General features: G+C 43.3%; 1 protein-coding gene across 1 annotated transcript; it reads right to left on the bottom strand.

The window, feature by feature from the left end:
- Positions 1 to 273: 273 nt before the first annotated feature.
- Positions 274 to 15,021, bottom strand: ETS2 (ETS proto-oncogene 2, transcription factor). The gene is made up of 10 exons (XM_082495927.1): positions 14,926 to 15,021; positions 11,459 to 11,530; positions 8,205 to 8,325; positions 6,209 to 6,328; positions 5,570 to 5,770; positions 4,667 to 4,750; positions 3,608 to 3,850; positions 3,198 to 3,461; positions 2,383 to 2,501; positions 274 to 1,392 (listed from the first exon to the last, which is right to left on the bottom strand). The coding sequence occupies exons 2-10, from the start codon at positions 11,528 to 11,530 to the stop codon at positions 1,177 to 1,179; spliced, it is 1,440 nt and encodes a 479-aa protein (XP_082352053.1). The 5' UTR covers positions 14,926 to 15,021; the 3' UTR covers positions 274 to 1,176.
- Between the last annotated feature and the right edge of the window lie 4,279 nt (positions 15,022 to 19,300).

Here is a 19,300-nt window from a genome sequence, read left to right as displayed (position 1 = left end):
ACAAGTCAACTGAAAAAATAAGGCTTGTATATAAATTGTTTTTTAAAAGGACATGCATAGAGGTTGAAAAACATATGCCATTTATAAAGGAAAAAAAGGTAATTTTATCCATATTAATATTTTCATTTTCAGTTACAGAAGAAACCACAAACAGGCCCTTTATGTCCCAGAATATAACATTAGTTTCTTGTAAAAATGCCAAAATGCACAAAGAATTGCCAGCTTCAATCTTGGCAAAATACTGAGCCAGCCCTCCCTCCCCACCCCCCCATTTCATATCATAGGCATACCATATGCATGCATACTGAGCACTTATGTCGTCTCTCAGGCCAATTAAATATTTGCAGAAGGTTGTATATCCTAGACAAACATGAAAAAACCCCATTTGATAAGTTTACATTCGTCCTATTTCAAAACACACATACAATTAGTTTAATTTACACTATACAGCATCTGTTAAATAGGAACATTACAGAGTTTCAAAAAGAATCACAGAATATATACAAACTGAATATTGAAATGGTATGATTTTCCTCCCCTTCTTTAAAGGGTCTTTTTTTTTTTTTTGTTAACGGTTGCTACATCTGGTTTTGGACACAGAGTGTTTATGTACCTATGCAGCACATTTCTGGAGTAGTAATAATAATAATAAAACGTGCTTTCGAACAAAGCTATTATCAATTCTCCTTACTGCTCATTTCAAATAAATTAGGTTTTTTTTATTTTTTAAATAAACTGCATGATATAAGATGTAAGCAAGGACGATGGTATTTTAAAATATCTGAGCAATAGTTCTGCTGCATCACTGGTTTCTCATCCGACCTTTGGTTTTAAAGCCAACTCCCGTTATTATATGGCAGTGTAAGTAGCCAAAACGCTTTATACTGCAGTACAGGTAGTCGAAATGCTTAACCCGAGAGCATTTCCACGTCTTCATGACAGAGCTAGGGTCTGTGCCGACTTCCATGCTGCTCAAGTGCCTGACACGGCAACACCCGAAGCCACTGATGAAATAAGGCCACTTCCTTCCAACTCTCCCTGCTTACAAAATCGGTTAAGGTCCTTATTTCCCAACAGTTGCACCCATCTGAACAGCCAGAAGAACTGACTGCAGACGGTTCCCAGGCAGAGTCCCAGCGCGTGAATCTTCGCCCCTGCAGCATCACGTCGCCGGGCTCAGTCCTCCGTGTCGGGCTGCACCCCCAGCATGGCGTGCAGCTCCTCCGCCGTGTACCCCAGCAGGTTCTGCAGGTCGCACACGAAGCGATACACGTAGCGCTTCCCCGAAGTCTTGTGGATGATGTTCTTGTCGTAGTAGTAGCGTAGGCCTCGGCTGAGCTTTTCATAGTTCATTTTTGGCTTGTTTTTCCTCCTTCCCCACCTCCGTGCCACCTGTCGGTCCAAAAAGAAAGCAAAATGCAAAGGGTTTACTCAAGTCACGTTCTTCTAGTCGGTGGCTGATAAACAGTTATTAAAACCCTTTCTCAGAGCATTTTATTTGCTTTGAATGTCCCAAACTCAGGTAAGGGAAGAGTTGGCGATTGACCCCTCAGCTGAACACGCTCCAAAACAATTATCGGCAGCAGCTTCAGGACAAGGCTGCTGATAGCAAATATCAGTGAAAAGGATACCTATTTGTAGTGTATGGGCCAAAATGTGTTTAAGGAGATCGAGTTTACGGAAAATATAGTCTCCTCTCTCAAGACGACACCATTTAAGCATTAATTTGCTACTGAGCAGTATGGAACAGCTCTTTCAATGGAAATTGAATTATACAAAGTTCCTTGAGTTAACGTTCCCTCCCCGCCACACACTTTTTGTTGATTTTTTATTTGTTTTGATTTTTTTAAAAATAAAGTCTTCAGTGGACTTGATATCACGTCTCTCAATACAATAGCTTTCCTACTGATAAGAGTATCAGAAAGTGAGAGAAAACGCATTCTATTTATTATCAGTGACTAAAGCTGCAAGTTCCCAAAGTGTTTTAAAAGCAGCACAACCATATTTACTATGTATCTAAAAGAACGGCAATACGTGGAGTGCATTTTCCCCATGCCGTTGTGCAATCCCAGGCATTGTCGATTCAACTATATTGAGTAAGCTAATCTACAGTATTACATTGTCAAGAGAACTAACTTTGTATGCTACCTTTAAATTTCAAGCTACGCAATGTGTTCTCCGAACTACAAGCAAATGCTGATATCCTGGGTGGGAAGAGAGGGGGCAAACACCCCACAGCAATCCTGACTGTACAGTAAAGCATTTGCAGATGAAGAGATTTCAGTACGTGTCTGATCGTGTAAATGCTTTATATTCTAGACCGGGCCCACAGATGGCAGAGCAGACCCTACATCTTTTTGTTTGTCACAATTAGCCACATACCTCATCTGGGTCAGCAAGTTTAAACTCCCATCCATCTCCAGTCCAACTAATGAATGACTGACAGGACTTGTCAGTCAGTAACTCCAGAAGGAATTGCCATAGCTGTATAGGTCCACTGCCTGTTGAGGGAGAGGGGGCGGGGAGAAACCACAATTAATACTTCTGCAAGCTCTTACCACAACCAACGTATGTGATCACACTCATATCACAGGATAGATCTTGTAATTACTCTGATTTACCTCTGCTTTGTTTTTTATATCAGAAAGAAACCTATAGGGTTTTTCTCTATAATACAAATGAACTCATGAACGTGTTTAAATTTAAACAAGTCAGCTTTTTCATGGAAACACAGGACACAAGCTATGTCATTCCCTTTCACATGCACCCCTTACCCCTCACTCCCACCTCCCATCAGCTGCATTTCAAGCTCTTGAACCTGTCCTGCAGTCCCTGTCTTGGCAAACGTTCTAGAAGAAAAAATGACTTCAGCAAGGACTACAGCAAGAAGGTCTTAAAAGGCGAGCCAACACCTGCGGAAACTCCCAAGCGTGGGAGATTTTGTCCAGGTTTCCCTCTTTTTCAAAAAGGACATTTGATTTTCACATGTTCTGATGTACCTGCCCATTCTTGCTTTAGATGGATAGTCCTACGAGACTTTCTTTAATAACGTTTAAAATTGAAATTCTTCCTGAGTAGTGGTCTCTAAGTTGTAAGGCACACTTTACAACTATACAACTTTATCACCATGGTACATATTTATAGAGAATATTGATGTTACACAAGAAGAGGAGTGACCATTTTGCTTCACTACTTACCAGTAAAGCCAGCTAGAATGGCTGCTGGTATAACTGGTTTCCCTTGCTCTACAGGATCACTTCGTTCTTGAATGTAGTCTTTGAAAGACATTGTAGGTTTGCTCAGACACAAGGACTGGCTACAGTCATCTTCAAAACTCTCATAGGATGGCACACGCTGTAAATCCACTAACGACGACTGGCTGTTCCAGGACTGTAGCATCGAATCTGAGCTTTCGTAACTTTCTGCACCACTGTCGCTAGATTCGTGTTCTCTAAGCTTACCTTTATAAAAGAAAAAAATAAGAGAAAATTGCTGGGGTTTTTCTTCTCCTCCTTAATCTATCTTGTATATATAAATTACGCAAAGGAGGAAAAGACATACAGAATACGACCTTGAACCCACGGTTATCACACAGACAATGACTCACCAGAATTATCTATCAGCAAGTTCAGATTGCTTCTTGGGAAATCTTGATTTACTGCACAGTAGTTCACCCCAACAGCATCTGCTTGGGTTTTAGGGAACAATGAAAACTCTTGCTCTGGATTAAGGAGATTCGGTCCTGTGGAAGTCTGACAGACATCAGTCAGGAGGTTGGGTTTGGGATAGCTGAGGGCTTTAGGGTATCCGGGCATTTGCATACCATAGGAGTTCTGATCTACATTAACAGCTGAAGAAAGAAATAAAAGAATGAATTAGATGTTTTTCTCTGCAGTCTCTTAGACTAATACACCTCCAGCACCCCGCTACAGTTGTGCCACGAAGAAGTAATTGTCCCATGAAAATCTGACCAAGAAAGAATGACAGATGCTACAGACCTACTGGAAAGGCTACTGAAGTCAGTGAGAAGATCCCCATCTAATGGGCTCAAATGAGATGCTGTAAATCTCCCTCTGTAACTTGCCGACCACAAATATGTCTATTGTTTGTTCTTCAAGGAAACTACAGGGCTACAGAAAAAGCTGGAGAAGCTTAAGTGGTTTTGAGTAAGGCCCTCATCGTTAAGTGGTGTAATAAGGTTGAGCTGGAGATTGACTGTGGTAGAATGAAATACAACACCAATCAAACAGTCTGAGGGTGTTAGCACTGCATCCCACACATTTTCAAAAGCTCTATTATGCTTCCACAGTCTTCAAAAAGGCCTAAACATAACTCCCGTTGCTCCCCAGCGATGCTAGTTTTTGACTCGGTTTGCTAGAGGTGGGAGTGGCCATTCTGCTCCCCAGATGTGGGCTTTGGCATACCAAGAGGAAATTTGATTTTCTCAAAGCCTTTGCTCTTCAAAAGATTTCCGGTATGAATTAGATGACAATTAAACAATATGAGGAAAGAATACTGTAGCAATTGAAGTCAAGTGTTCTCCTCAAACACAGTAACTATTCTGGTGCTTTTATTTTTTTTTTTTTTTTCATTTTTAAATTGGGTCGGTGACACGCTTAGAATAAACGTAAGAGACGTAAAATGCCAAATTTCTCAAAATACTTACTTAAGGAATTATTATTGACCCAGTGAGGAACTGAGGTGAGATGAGAGTTCTCCACATATTGATCCTGTGTTTTCTCTTGGCTGTCTGGAGAAAGGAAGAAAAAAGGAAGAAAATTTGGCTTTAAAGATCTGATCTGTATGCCACAAAAAGCTTCTGACTTTGAGTATTTTGGGGGTCATCATTCACATAATTTTTACTAACGCACTGCATTGCACTCTGTCGAAAAAAAACACACCAGGAAACCCAACCAACTTCCCATAGGCTAGAAATTTTAATTTTAATACAAAACTTAGAAACAACAATAATTGCAATGTGTTTTAAGGTCCAAACCCTTAATGTATGCAGCTACCGAATGTTATACTCCGAAACCAATGGAACTCACAGGGCACTCCATGCAGGGTTTTAGCAATACCATTAGTGTTCACCTAAGACATCTCTAGGTGTCTTTTGACTTCTTTACATTCATTCACTGAATTATCTCAAAACATTACATTAAATGAATAAAACCAAAACCCTGTAATATGAAGTGAATAAATTTTGTCCAACTCTTGGTTTTGGGTGGTGGGTTTTTTTTTTTGGTTTGTTGTTTTTTTAAATGGGGTATTACAGTAGCCTTATCCTAACCTCACTTATTTCAATGATTTTACGAAATAAAACCTAACTGCAATAGGTATTCAGACTGAACACAGAACGATTTCTGCAGATATCTGCATCTGTGCTTTGCATACAAAGGATATATTGATAGTTCTGATAATGCTTTTATTAACCAAGTTCTAAAGTTCATTTTTAGTTTTCATATGTAATAAAAGCCCTTCATAGTGAAGCAAGTGTTGAAAGAGTCCCCTTTCTGTTTCTGTTAGAAGAACCTTTTAAAACAAAAGCTCTTTCTGGCTCTGTGACTACCTTTTATCATCTGTTCCAGGTGTTCCCACAGAATATCACCCACATAGTCAGGTGCCAATTCCAGGAAACGCTCCTTGCCCAGGTTGCACAAGTCTTGGCCACTCATAAGGAACTGATGGAAGTTCACATTTGCCAAGCTAAACTCATTGGTAGCCCATGAAAGCCACTGGCAAACTTGCTGTTCGGTCCACAGCCAGGGATCTGCAAGACAGAAAGTATCCAGTATTTAGAGGTAACTCCTGGCCTTTGTCAAATAATCCTCATTAGAAGGCAGTGAATGAAAAAAAAACGCGTTAGCCCAGGTCACTTAGTTCCGAATGAATTCAGAATGAATTTATTCTTGAATTTAAAGACAGAAAAAACCCCACAAAACAGTCCTCTATTTTCCTTCTGCATTCACTTGTAATCAGAGATGTCCTCCGCTTACTTGAATCTCTCTTATGCTGCCAAAGCATGAGCTCTCCATGCCCCCATTTTTAATACCAGCAAGTCCGGTCTTTCCAAGTCAAGCTGTGCCAGATTCACATAGGATCCGTTCTTGTATTTCCTACTGACATCATTCTTTCTCTTTTGAAAGAGCCGCTATTCAGCATCCTCCTTAGCATTAAAAAAAAGAGCTTATAAATAGAAAACACTTACTATTTGGGATACCCAGCCGACACTGTTCCTTTGTGAAACCACTGAAAGTATCTTTCAAGGCCTGACTCATCACAGCCTTACTGCACGGGGTTAACAGAGGCAATTCACAGTTGTTCGACTCTACAAGAAAGAAGAGGGGTGGAGGGGAAAAAGAAGATACATTAACTTTTAGGCCAGTGAAAGGAGTGACAGGTTTTTGCTGCGCCGTTTGAAAAATAAGAAAGGGATGCTAGAAACTAAGTATTTTAAATACAGAAACAAACAGCGTAGATCCATTTTCTGATTTATTAAGTCTTTGACTTAGTATATCAACACTGACAATCTCTGTGCTACCAGTCTGATAAAATTGCATCCAGCTAAGTTAAAGCTTTGCAGCTTTCCATGATACGGATCGTTATTTACTCTTCATAGTTACATAAAGTGCCCTTTTTGCAGGGAAATTTTAGTATTACTCTTTTTTTTTTTTTTTTTTTAAAGGAAATATGTGACTGCTTATTCTTATTTTGTCACCTATAGTTTCACCTCAGACTTCCTTATAACTCCACTTAGTTTGAGAGCTAGGTAACCAATGGCAGGTTTGTGAAGAACCAGCTTGCACTCTTTAACACTGGTTTCCAATGGGTTGTATTTCACACCTTCCCGTGCATCTCTCAATCACCCAAGCACACAGTGCGATGGATTATTCTGTCCTCTGAACCAAACAGGTGTGACTGGGAACAAGCTAGTACCCAATGCCTAAATAATGCAACAAAAGTTAAAGTCAGCATCATCCTATGTCAGTACAAATTACTAATCTGCTTAACTGATTTTTAAATTTGCAAGTAGATTCTATTTTAAGGACAAATTCAGCTGCCACTCAGCCTCTCTCATTGAGCAATTTTCACTAGAAAATGCCTCATTTTAGTCTGAAAGAAGAACTTCTAAGCTGAAGAAAACCAAACACACTGCTTAGATGTTTCAACTTAGGAAACCTTTTACTGATTTTTTTTTTTTTTTTTTGTGATTAGCGTCATTAAACTTGGGGTAATTTGAGGACAACACAACCAACTCCCTACTGCATCCCTGAACATTTGAGAGCCTCTGAGAACTCTCGCACAGGTTGCATTTAAAGGAGCTCTGCTATATTCGAGGCATATAACGGTGGCAGGGTACATAAAGGTGATGAACTTGGCAGACTTCAAGACAGCTCATGAAGTTGCGCGGCTCTTCGTGTTTCCCCAGACTACCTGCAGGCTCCATTTGACCCAGCTAGTGGAGCTCATTACCAACCCGTGCTTCACTTCTGCTTTTACCGCACCCATCCTCAAGATCTGCTGGGACTTGCTTTGCTGACCAGATCAGTGAATGATTAGAATCACATTAGAACAAAGGACTGGTGGTTTTCAGAGGTTTGAGGATTATTCCCCCCCCCCTTCCCTAAGGGGAGATAAAGGCAGGTAAAATATCTACATTTTGAACTGTTTTGCCTGGGATTTTAGGCAAGGATTTGTAGAGAACTTTTAGTAGCTACTGTCCTATACTCACAAAAAAGAAGGAATCTGAAAACATCCCCAACCCTGTTTTATTTAAGGTAAGAAGTAAAACAAACTGGGGGGCAGGGGCGAAGACAGGGTGTGAAAGGGAACAATGATTTTGTGTTCTAGGGTTTAACACAGCTTTCAGAATACCTGCAGCATCTCAAACATAATTAAAATGTAATTTTAAATACACGTAATAATGTTTTTTATTTAAAAACAAATTAAACTCTCTTAGCCCTGCTTTAATATCTACTAAGTCTTCTTCCATGGACTGTCAGTTTATTAGGCTACGGAATCCCAGTTCCCATTCCTTTTCAGTACAGAGAACAGCAACTATCAGCAGAGCAACTCACACGGATAAAATCCAAGTACGGACTAACAGTCTGTGTACTAAAACACTTCTTTTTAGGGAAATCCATGTTGCACTTACAAGAGTATATTTCTTTCTGACTGGACTAAGGAACAAAGCAAAGAATTACCATAAGAAGTAGAATCAAATCCTGTTGGCACCTCCTGAAGCGTTTGATCTTCATTTAGTGAGAAAAAATATCCAGCAAAGAGAGAGTTTGAGCTATCAAAGGTGTCAAATGCTGGTTGACGCTGCAAAGCAACAGAATAAATAAAAAAAAAAAACAACGTGAGCATTTTGCTAGGGCACTGTCAACTTCATTGCTAGGAAGCGGCTGGGTTAGGTTTCCTAGATTTAGAGGTTATGCACAACCGCTATCTTGAATCGGCTAACTTGTGCCTTGGAAATATAAACACAATGATAGCATAGCTTCTTGTACAAGGAATACAAAACAACTAACATTCAGACCACAGTGCTAGGTGGGTGGCATGTTCTGCATGTTACAGTAAAGCCAAGTAAGGATATTCTTTGTTTCCCTGTGATTGAGGCTTTTAACAATAGAGAATGCATGTGTGTGTGTGTTTGTGGTACATATGTATATTTATTTCCAGGTGTATTTTAATTTTCCTTATTTCCTTAACCCTTTAAATTGATTATCCACTTGGTAAGCACTCAAGGGCAGAGGCAGGATCAGTAAACTATGCAAAAACAACTGCCAGTGCAAGACCTACAGTAGACTTCTGCAGCTTTTTTTAAAAAAAAAAAAAAAAAAAGTAAAAAATTTAATCTGAACCACATCACTTGAAGCTATACAGCCATCTTTACAGGACTCGATGAAAGATGTTACTCCTTTGCTGACTGTCATGCTTCTGAGTTACTGGATTTGCCAGCTACTGCATTTTGCAGTCTTTCAAGTACCCAGATGCTCAGTGAAACGCTGCTAGTTTCATGATACAGAAAGGGGTAAACAGGACCGATAAAAAACGTTCCTGATAAAAGTGGATTCTACTGATACATTGGCAACATTCAATAAATAGTTATATTTGGAAAACCTAACTTCTTTCAAAGTTGACCTGTGTCAATCGCGTGTGCTAGCAGTACTAGTGCTATTCCTAGATCCCCTAGCCACGTTGGTCTTCGGGGGCAGAGGGAATGTCAACAGAGGAGGAAATAACTTTAAAAACAATTTATGCAACTAGTCTGTTAGTCACAAGGAACCAGTATCTGTAACATCTAGAGGCAAGGACGAATAAAAGTTGCCACCGAGATTTTTGAAAGCACGTGAGGCTAGGACATGGTTCTGGAGAGCTGCAGCATGTTCACGGCAGCTACTGCAGCTCGGGGAGCTGGAGACAAAGACAACTTGCAAGCGCTTATCTGTTTTAGGCATCCATTGGGCTGCCAGCTTATGCCAAGGTAAAGGATTTAGCTGAGGACAAGGCAAAGATTTTTCAGGGCAATTTTCATGTATGGTGCAAAAGCAACCTGAACTGTGTTCCTCAAATAGCAAATAAGCACTGATCACGGAATCTTCAGAGTTGGAAGGGACCTCGAGATCATCTACTCCAACTCCTCTGCTAAAGCCAGATTGCCTAGAGCACAGATGTTGCCTCATATTCCCTAACCTTCCTTTTTATGTCACCACAAAGTTGCAAGTGGCTTGGATTCTCTTTGCACCTTGTGCTTTTATGTGCTGTGTGTCACCCCCCCCTCCCCAATTTTTACATTAACCCTAGTAAAAATCTAGGGAAAAATAATTTTTCAGTTGTATTTTGTAAGAAACTGCAATACATTCCACAGAAGAAAAAGCTGTTAAAATAAACGCTATCAGGCATGTAGGGGTTAACTGGTTTCAGAAATCGCCACTGAGCACTGGCCAGCGGAGACAGATTGCGTACGGTTGGTTCAGGTACCCACCACAACCAGAGGAAAGAGTTAAAGCGAACCCACGGAAAGCTTCCCATCCAAGTGAAACAAGTTAATAACAATTGCCAAATCTGCTAGTAAAAGATTCTTTATACATTACTAGATAAAAGCACTGACTCATCGCTACTACCTAAAAGAAAGGGCAAGTTCTTTCAACACAATCTGGAAACTCCTGCGTTTTGTGTAAATAGCTGACCCTTATCCTGAGTCACTGGAAAAAATGCTGTGGCATGCGAGTGAGTAAAATCCATACTGTGCTAGTTTCATATTTCAAAAAGGAGAAAATTAATGTTTAAGCAGGTTCTTCATTTAGGAGTCGTAAAAGGGGAAAAAAACAATATAGAATAAATTCTGCTTTCCCTATCGGTTTTGCAACATTTCATTTGGCTTTTTAACATACGTAAGAGTAATTATTACAGAACAAAATAAGAAGCAGCGTGAACAGCTACAAAATAATAGATTACAGGTCTTGATTTCGACTTAATTATATGACAACTGAACACTGAATAACTGCCTCAAACAACCACTGAGTTAAACAGCACACAGCTATTAAGTTGGGGGATCTCTTGTGGATTTTGTTGTTGTGGGCAGGAGCAAAAGCTAAGAGGGGACACAAAATATCAGAGAAGTTAGCATACCACTGTCTCACTAACTGATTCTTCAAAACATGGACATTTCTCAAAGTTAATGAGAGCAGAAAGTGTCTTCCTAACCTTTATTTGGTTTACATTAATCAATGCTGTGTGAAAAACTGATACTGGGATTAAAAAGCAACTTGCATGAATGGGGAGGAGGGAAGCCCTTAAAGACTGAGTCTTTATGGTCTGCTTCTCATTTGTCCTCGGTTCGTTAAGTTCCTTTCAAAACAAGGTAACAGACACAGTTTAGATAAAGATAAAATATATTTAATAACTACTTTTGGTTTCTTACAATGTATTGGGCCTCTGTTTCACATAGTTGCATGTAGTAAGTGAATAACTAATTTTTTTTATACGATGTTCTTGAATGAAATCAGACCCAACCAGTAGTACGAGAACAGCCCTCTGCCCGTCTCATCAAGTTAAAGATATAAAGACCATGCCTACTGCCTATCCTGTAACCTTTATTTAGCAGAAGCTCCACCAACTCCAACAAATTTGAGCTCAATTCTCATCTACCTCTTATTTTCAAATTCTTAGGATTTGGGGGATGGAGGGAGGGAGCCTCCTTGGGGGAGAGGGTTGGGGGTGCAAGATTTACATCTTCCTATTTCAGTTCTGCTTTTCACATCCCTACTGAACTCAGTGGGAATACTCTAGAAGATTAGAGGTTACAAGCAAGCAATTAAAACCTGAATATCTGTGTTCACCTTGGCGTGGTTATACAATCCCTGTGCTCGCATTAACAAGAGCAGAATAAATGCATTAGCTGGGAGATGCCCCAGTTGGGTTTAGAAGGTGACAGCTCAAGAGTACTCACCTTGAGCATTCCTCTGTACATGTTAGACACAGGAGCTACTTGATCCATGTTCCTGATCCCAAAATCACTCATCTGAAAAATGAGAGGGATCACATGAAAAACGTTGCTACCGAGGAAGCATGCACGTCAACAGATGTATCTCGCTGCTTCAGTACAGGCTACAGGACAGCTCTCCCAACGAGATCCAGGGAAAGCTTTCCGGTAAGCTCACATCCTGAACACACAGGGCACAATTCCCATCTTGCTTAAGCAGCTTTTTAACTGGAAGACTTTTCACAGGCATCACTGGAGTTAAAGTCTTACGATATGAGCAAACAAGGATGATTAGCTTCTGATAAACAACGTGAGGGCTTTTAGTACCTCATGAAGAGCCTACAGAAGTCCTTTGTCCACCAATTATCTCTCGCTTTGAGATATTTTCCAACTTTCACCCATTATCTTAAACATTCGATTTGGTGTTATTTTTGCTTGCTACTTCCTGCTCATATGGCATGATTCACTTTGGATTTTGGCTTTCAGAGGAAGGAAGCAAAGGGACAGAGTGCTGACCGTAATACACCTTCAGGTAGTAACATTCACCCCTTTCACCCTTTTATGAATAATCGTTGAAGCCAATACCCAGTATTACCAACCCGCTTCCTTTACTCGGCAAAGCACGTTATCTTGCATATTTTGCATACGTGGGATTAGCATATTTATAAAGCTTTAGAGGGTCTAAGTTTTAATCGAAAAGGGTTTAGGCAGTAAAATACCCTTTTTAAAGGGTCGATAATGGGACCACCATCAATACCTTCGTGCTACTGAAGTCAAAGATATATTACATTGCCTGTATTACCAGGAACAGGGGTTTGAGGCCTGTGCAACTTGTTCTCCTGTGTATCACTTAACGAAAAGAGTGATAAGATTCGTATCATTTTACTGACCTACAGGAGAGATCAAACATGAGGAATAAAGCCAGTTTTATGGCCATTGTTCAGGTTTATCATGACGCTGTAATTCAGGCGTTGGTGAACAAAACCTTATCAGACTACCCTGCAGCAAGTTGTCCCTCAACAGTTCTCCTTCTCCCTTTTCACAGCATTTGGCTAAACTCTTGCTGCACAGAAACTGTCTGAAAACGTGCATTTTTATTTAAATAGTCACATACGACACTATTAATATTTCCACAAAACTGTGATCACTTATTACAAGTAAGTTAGCCACGTTAACACCAGGAGAAATCAAAATACAATCTTAAACTCAGAAAGAGATGTCGAATTAGGAGCTTATCACAAAATAAGCCCAGCGTGTTAACACGACAACACATTCAAAAGCCATCCCTATAAGCAAAGAGGAAAATAAAAACGTCCAAGAGCCAAAGACAAGGAACCTTTTCATCCTCTTGTATAGTCAATCACTTAAAAAAAAATAAAATAAATAATAAGAGTCTTTAACCGGAAAGGCCCATTTCAACTTCATTGTTATTGGAAGTATGGGGTTCATCATTGAAATTAAAATAAATAAATAAATCAACTGAATATGAAAAGAATAGCCAACTTACACTTCATTAATGTTACCCAGAAGTGCAATCTACTAAATGATGGTTTTTACCTCAAACAGCATGTACAAATATTTGATCTCAATTACACATCTCATTGAGCAGCAAAGAATTTTACACAGCGTGAGTCTCACTCAGCAAGCATTCTAATCTTTTAATGAAATTTGCCACAGTTTAAACAACTGTTTATCCTTGGATTCGGCCGGGCTTTGAAAAAAGTACACGGCAATTTCTCACACCCTTTTGTTTTGCCTTTGAAACCTGCTCTGCTCTCTAGGGTTAGCTGTAAGCCTTATCAGTCTTGAAGTATTTGTGAAAACATTATACATATCTGCAGTACGCTTAGATGCGATCCCCAGTTAGGACCACAAATAAGATTTCTGATGCTTTAAGGTGCGATCCTGGCCTCTACACAAATCCTGTTGGGAACCTCCCCATTGACTAAAAGGGCCGGGATTCTCTCCTTCCTGGTGGGGTTGTTTCTTTAGAAACGTTTAGGGTCCTAAGACAAAAGGTTTATATGAAGTCTTCGTTACATGGCGTTGCTCATTAACCCAAGTCACCGTGTCTCTGTGCTCGGCTGTTCTGTGGCCTTGCCTGTGCTCTACACAGCTTAGGAAAAACTACCCATCACAGCTCCGGTCTAGTAAGACAGGAAAATCTTTAACATGCTTTGTAACACTCCAGTTTTCTTCTTCCAACCAAATCTCTCACATCATTATGAATTTCTATAGCTTTGCTCATCATACATCAGCTTTCTTCCCATCAGCAGTAATGAGTTTCCGGCCCCGAGATCCGAACACCTTACAGCGGTACGGCAAATTGAGCGGAACTGAGCGGGCAATACGGCTTTCCATGACACAAAGGGTTAAAGCTGGCTTTCTGCCCGACTTGGAAAGCTGCTGTTTAAGTTCAGAAAAGCCACTAGAGCCCGGTGTGACTGGGCCTGGTCCCTTCCAACTCCTCCACTAATGCTGATGACTGCTACTTGCCAGCTATAATTGGTTTAACTGGCAGGACACCTTCTTCAACGCCCCCGCATAGCTGAGTGGGTGAACCAGAACAGGGTCAACAGGATCAGGCACTTATTAACTAACACTCCTGAATTCTGATCGACTTCTTTTCAGCAACAGCCAGGTGCGTGCGCACAGCTGGATTCAGCGGGGAACCATCCACATGGAGAACGAAACCACGCAACGCAGCTCCGCCGGGATTTTTTTTTTTTTTAATTTTTTTTTTTTTTTTTTTTTTTGCTGGCTTTGGATGTAGAGGGGGCGTTCGGTTGTTGTTTTGCTTTTAAGGTGGCAAATTTTTCAGACAAAAAAAATAAAAAAATAAAAACGTCGTTCCGATAGCTTAAGCGACAAACGCCCGCCCCCGGAGCGCCGATCCCCCGCGCAACTCTCGGGCTCCCCACGTACCGACGAGCAGCGGCAGCCGGGAGCGGGTATGGCTACTCACACACCCGACACACTCGCCCACATGAAAGTTAGACGGGGAGATCACACAGCCCAGCAATTTTTTAAGTCCCTTTAAAGCGCTAACCGAGCCCAGCGTGCGCGCTGCCCATTAACCCTTTCACTCCCCCTCCACCGCCGCTTTAAACGCCTCCCGCCCGCCCCCCTCCCGGGGTCTCAGCCCCGCGGGGTCGCCCCCCGCCACCTGGCCGGGCACCGCCGCCCCCCTTTCCCCGTGGGGTCTGCCCGCTGCCCGGCCCCGACTCCCGCCATCGCCACCGGGGGCGGTCGCTCAGGGGACCCGCCCGCGCCTCCGCCGGCGGGGGAGGGGGCGGGCTGGGGCCGATGCCCGGTTGCCTCCCGGGGGCGGCCGCGGAGACCCCCCCTTCCCCCGGCGGCGGAGCGGGTCGGTGCGTATCGGCGAGCTCTCCCCCCCCCTTCCCCGTCCCCTCCCGCGGCCGCCCCCGCCTCACCTGGCCCCGGAGCCCGGCGCTCGCCCGCTCCTCCGCGTCCCTCCCCGGCGGCGGCGGCGGTGGCGGCACCGGCACCGCGGTGCAGAGTCCAACAAAAAAGGCGCCGCTGCCGCCTCTCCGGGAGCCAAAATATCCTCGATGTGGCGGAGCCGGCCAACAACAACAGCGGCGGCGGAGGGCTGATCCCTGTGGAGAGTCCCGGAGGAGGATGATGATGATGATGATGATGATGAGGATGATGATGAGGAAGAAGGGGGGCGGGAGAAAAGGCGGGTGCCTGGCGGCGGGTGCGTGGGCGCTGCCGGCCGCTCCGTGCCGTACTGTACCGGGCCGCTCCGTGCCGTGCTGTGCCGCGCCGCCCGCCCTCGCAGGCGCTCTTCAGCCGGCGGGGGGAGGCGGCGGCGGCGGAGCCCGCCTCCCCGGCAAGCCCGGCCCCTTTCGCCGCCGCGGACCCGGTTGTTGTTGTTATCGTCGTTGTCGTCGCCCCCGTCGCTACGGCGGCGGCGCTGCTGGCTGCCCCCGGTACCGGCCCGGTGCATCTGTCGGCAACATCGGGGCTGCCCCACGGCCAGACCCGGTCCCGCGACCCCGACACCTTCGCCTTTTGCCTGGTGCTGCTGGACATTGGGGGTGGAAAAGACAGTTTTAGCTCACTCAGGGAAACAGATTTTTTTTTTTTTTCCTGGCTATATAGGAGATAATTCATGCTGGACGTTTTCCATGCTTATTTTTAATTAATACCTCCCTTCCAGATAGATAAGAATAGGAGAATTAACCCCTAAAATCCAAGCATCTGTGTAAATAATCTATTTTTATAAGTAAACTATGACACTTGCTGCTGTGGAAATTCAGCAATTATGTGATCTTCTACAATTTGGGGGGAGGGAGGGGAATTCTTAATATAAACTAGATGCAATGTGGAAGCTGCGTCCACAGTTTCATCTTGTGAATTGCAGATCCAAGCGCCACGATCAGGAAAACAGAGCTGGTGTTCCTCACACCTTGAAAAAATTTGGTAGCCCTTGGAAAGGTGCAAAGAGCTCTACGCCACCAAAATATAAATTAACTCTCTGTTAAACTTTTGTCAAAGTGAGTTGTCCCTGAGGGGCTGGAGAGACTCGGTGGGCAGGCAGAGAGGAGGCATGGGTTGTTTTTCTTACTCTACTCCGCTCTTGTTGGAGCCACCAAATTTTCCTGACTCTCTTGCCACATAACCCACCCCTGACTTCCTTTATGCGGTGTTAAACACTTTGGGTGTGCTCAGCTGCGGGGATCCGAGCGTTATTTCCCAGCTCCCCGGCCTGGCCATGTGTTGGAGCCATGTCCTGACGGCATCTTGGTGTGAGACCTGGCTGTGTGCCGGCTATCATGCTGCACGCTCCGGTCAGGAAGAAGCTGCGGTGTGTCTGTCCGGCAGCCATCCTGCTGCGGATGCCCAGGGGACCTGCACGGCAGCCCGTGTCCCGCAGCACCCACCTCACAGGTTCCAGATGTGGTCCTTGGCAGCAGTAAGTCATTGAGCTGTAAGGAGAAAACAAGCTGGAGCCACTGTTTCTTGTTGCTTCCACCCTCAAATTCCCTAGATTTTCAGTGAACACCAGGGACCTAAACTGCACTTAAAAAGCTGTTCTTTAAGCTTGCTATTACACCTTGCTTTATTTAAACTAACTCCCATTTCAAATTAACACTTGTGTCATATGGTTGTAACTTTTCTTGTAATAGGAACCCAATAACTGCTACTTCTCAGTTCCTCACCAGATTTCAACCGACTCTTTACCATGTGCCTAAGCTGTGATTATTTTTGCCATTAAAAAATCATAGTGCAGTTGTCAGGGCTTGCTCCTTCTATATTTTCCAGCTATTTCTGGCGGCAGCAAAAGCTGGACCATACAACTTGTTGCCCCCGAGTAAGGTTCTCAAGTATTCCTTTCAAACTCTTCAAAAAACATTCCCCTTAGAAAAGTGGGATATATTTCATCCTTAGGGTCAAATGTTACCAGGCAAATTGTGTCAGTCTACTTTGAGAGACTGAAAGAAGCATCTTGATTATGCCAATCACATTTCATACTTCAGGAGAGTCCTGATCTAATAAGGCAACATCTGTTATAATCCTAAGGGAAACCATTAAAAACTGTATGTCAGCTGCATAGCAATTTTAATTATAACACTGACAAAAACAATTATGCCACCCTTTATATGGGGGAAACATCTGTCAGAAAGATAAGATGAAAGGCTGGGAGTTATTTATTTCTTGCTCAATTAATGTTCTGGGATGCAGAGCAAAATTATTAACCTGGCCATATTTTGCTCTATTAAAATTTCTTATTTTTAAAGCAATTCTTCTTACACAAGACTATTTAGTTTCATTAAATAATACTTATCGTTAGTATACGAAAACACTATTGCTCCATTAGAAGTGGTACATGCTGAGTGGGCTGGAGCACATGATGTCTGAGGAGGGGCTGAGGGAGCTGGCTTGCATTACTTTGGAAAAGAGCAGTCTAATGGGGAATCTCGTTGCTATTTCCAACTGCTTAATGGGACGTTATAGCAAAGAAAGGGCCAGACTCTTCCAGAGGTGAACAGTTGCAGCAGGGGGCATGCCAATTGGATATTTGCCTCTGTGCCTGGCAAGATCATGGAGCAGATCCTCCTGGAAACTCTGCTGAGGCACACAGAAAACAAGGAGGTAATTGGTGACAGCCAGCATGGCTTCACCAAGGGCAAGTCATGCCTGACAAATTTGGTGGCCTTCTATGAAGGGATGAGTGGCATTCCTCAGGGGTTGGTACTGGGGCCTGTACTGTTCAACATCTTTGTCAGTGACATGGACAGTGGGGTTGAGTGCACCCTCAGCAAGTTTGCCGATGATACCAAGCTGTTTGGCGAGGTAGACACGGTAGAGGGGAGGGATGCCATCCAGAGGGACCTGGACAGGCTGGAGAGGTGGGCCCAAACCAACCTCATGCAGTTCAACAAGGCCAAGTGCAAGGTCCTACATCTGGGTCAGGGCAATCCCAAGCACAAATACAGGCTCGGCAGGGAATGGCTGGAGAGCAGCCCTGAGGAGAAGGACCTGGGGGTGCTGATTGATGAGAAGCTCAACATGAGCCAGCAATGTGCGATCGCAGCCCAGAAGGCCAACTGTATCCTGGGCTGCATCAGAAGTGTGGCCAGCAGGTCAAAGGAGGTGATTCTGCCCCTCTACTCCACTATCGTGAGACCCCACCTGGAGTACTGCATCCAGTTCTGGAATCCCCAGCATAAGAAGGACATGGACCTGCTGGAGTGTGTCCAGAGGAGAGCCACGAGGATGATCCAAGGGCTGGATCACCTCTCCTATGAGGAGAGGCTGAAAGAGTTGGGGCTGTTCAGCCTGGAGAAGAGAAGGCTCCGGGGAGATCTTACTGCGGCCTTCCAGTACCTAAAGGGGGCCTACAGGAGAGCTGGGGAAGGACGTTTTACTAGGGCATGTAGCGATAGCACGAGGGGGAATGGCTTTAAACTGGAAGAGGGCAGGTTTAAAGTAAACATTAGGAAGAAGTTTTTCACTTTGAGGGTGGTAAGGCACTGGAACAGGTTGCCCAGAGAGGTTGTTGAGGCCCCATCCCTGGAGGTGTTCAAGGCCAGGCTGGACGTGGTCTTGGGCAACCTGGTCTAGTGGGAGGTGTCCCTGCCTATGATCTTCAAGGTCCTTTCCAACCTAAACCATTCTATGATTCTATGATTCTATGGTTTTATGATTCTATGATTCTATGATTTGGAAACAAATGTTCCCAGTGCTAGTGAAAGCTCCATCCATGGAGGGTCTCTGATCTTGGCTGGCCAAAGCCCTTAGCGACCCCAGCAGAAGGTTGGAATAGGGACCTGCAGCGCTCCTCTCCAGCCCGACTGACTCTGTATTTCTGTGATCCCTCTGCACTGCTCATTTTCAAAACATAGCATCTTTAAGCTAGAGTCAAAGAAAAAACAGGTTTTTTGTTTTGTTTTGCTTCTCTAGTGTACCTGCATGTTTTGTTCAGTTTTGGGAATTGTCCATCCTCCTCACAATTTTTTTAGCTCTTACCTGTGCTTTTATGCTTGTCTGTGTTGGCATACTGTCAGCCATTGAGGCAGAAAGGGGAGTTCTGTATAAACTTAAGAATAATCATGGTATCAGCACCATGTTGCAAATTTTTTTATTTTTTATTCTTGTTGTTGTTGCAGAGCTACTGGTGCTTTTTTTTTTTTTTTTTCAGGAGTGAGGGAGAACAAGTTGTAAAGTGGCTGGAAAGCGAAAAGGAAAGAAAAGGGATAAAGTCTAAAGAACAAATTGCTGCAAAGTCATTGCATTGGGATTCTGTGGTAGTCCAGATAGCCAAGACTTCTTTTCAGT

This window comes from Vanellus vanellus, assembly GCF_965231255.1.
Source record: "Vanellus vanellus genome assembly, chromosome: 1".
Lineage (NCBI taxonomy): Eukaryota > Metazoa > Chordata > Aves > Charadriiformes > Charadriidae > Vanellus > Vanellus vanellus.
The sequence above is the reverse complement of the archived record's forward strand: the minus strand, read 5'-3'. Positions and strand labels throughout refer to the sequence as shown.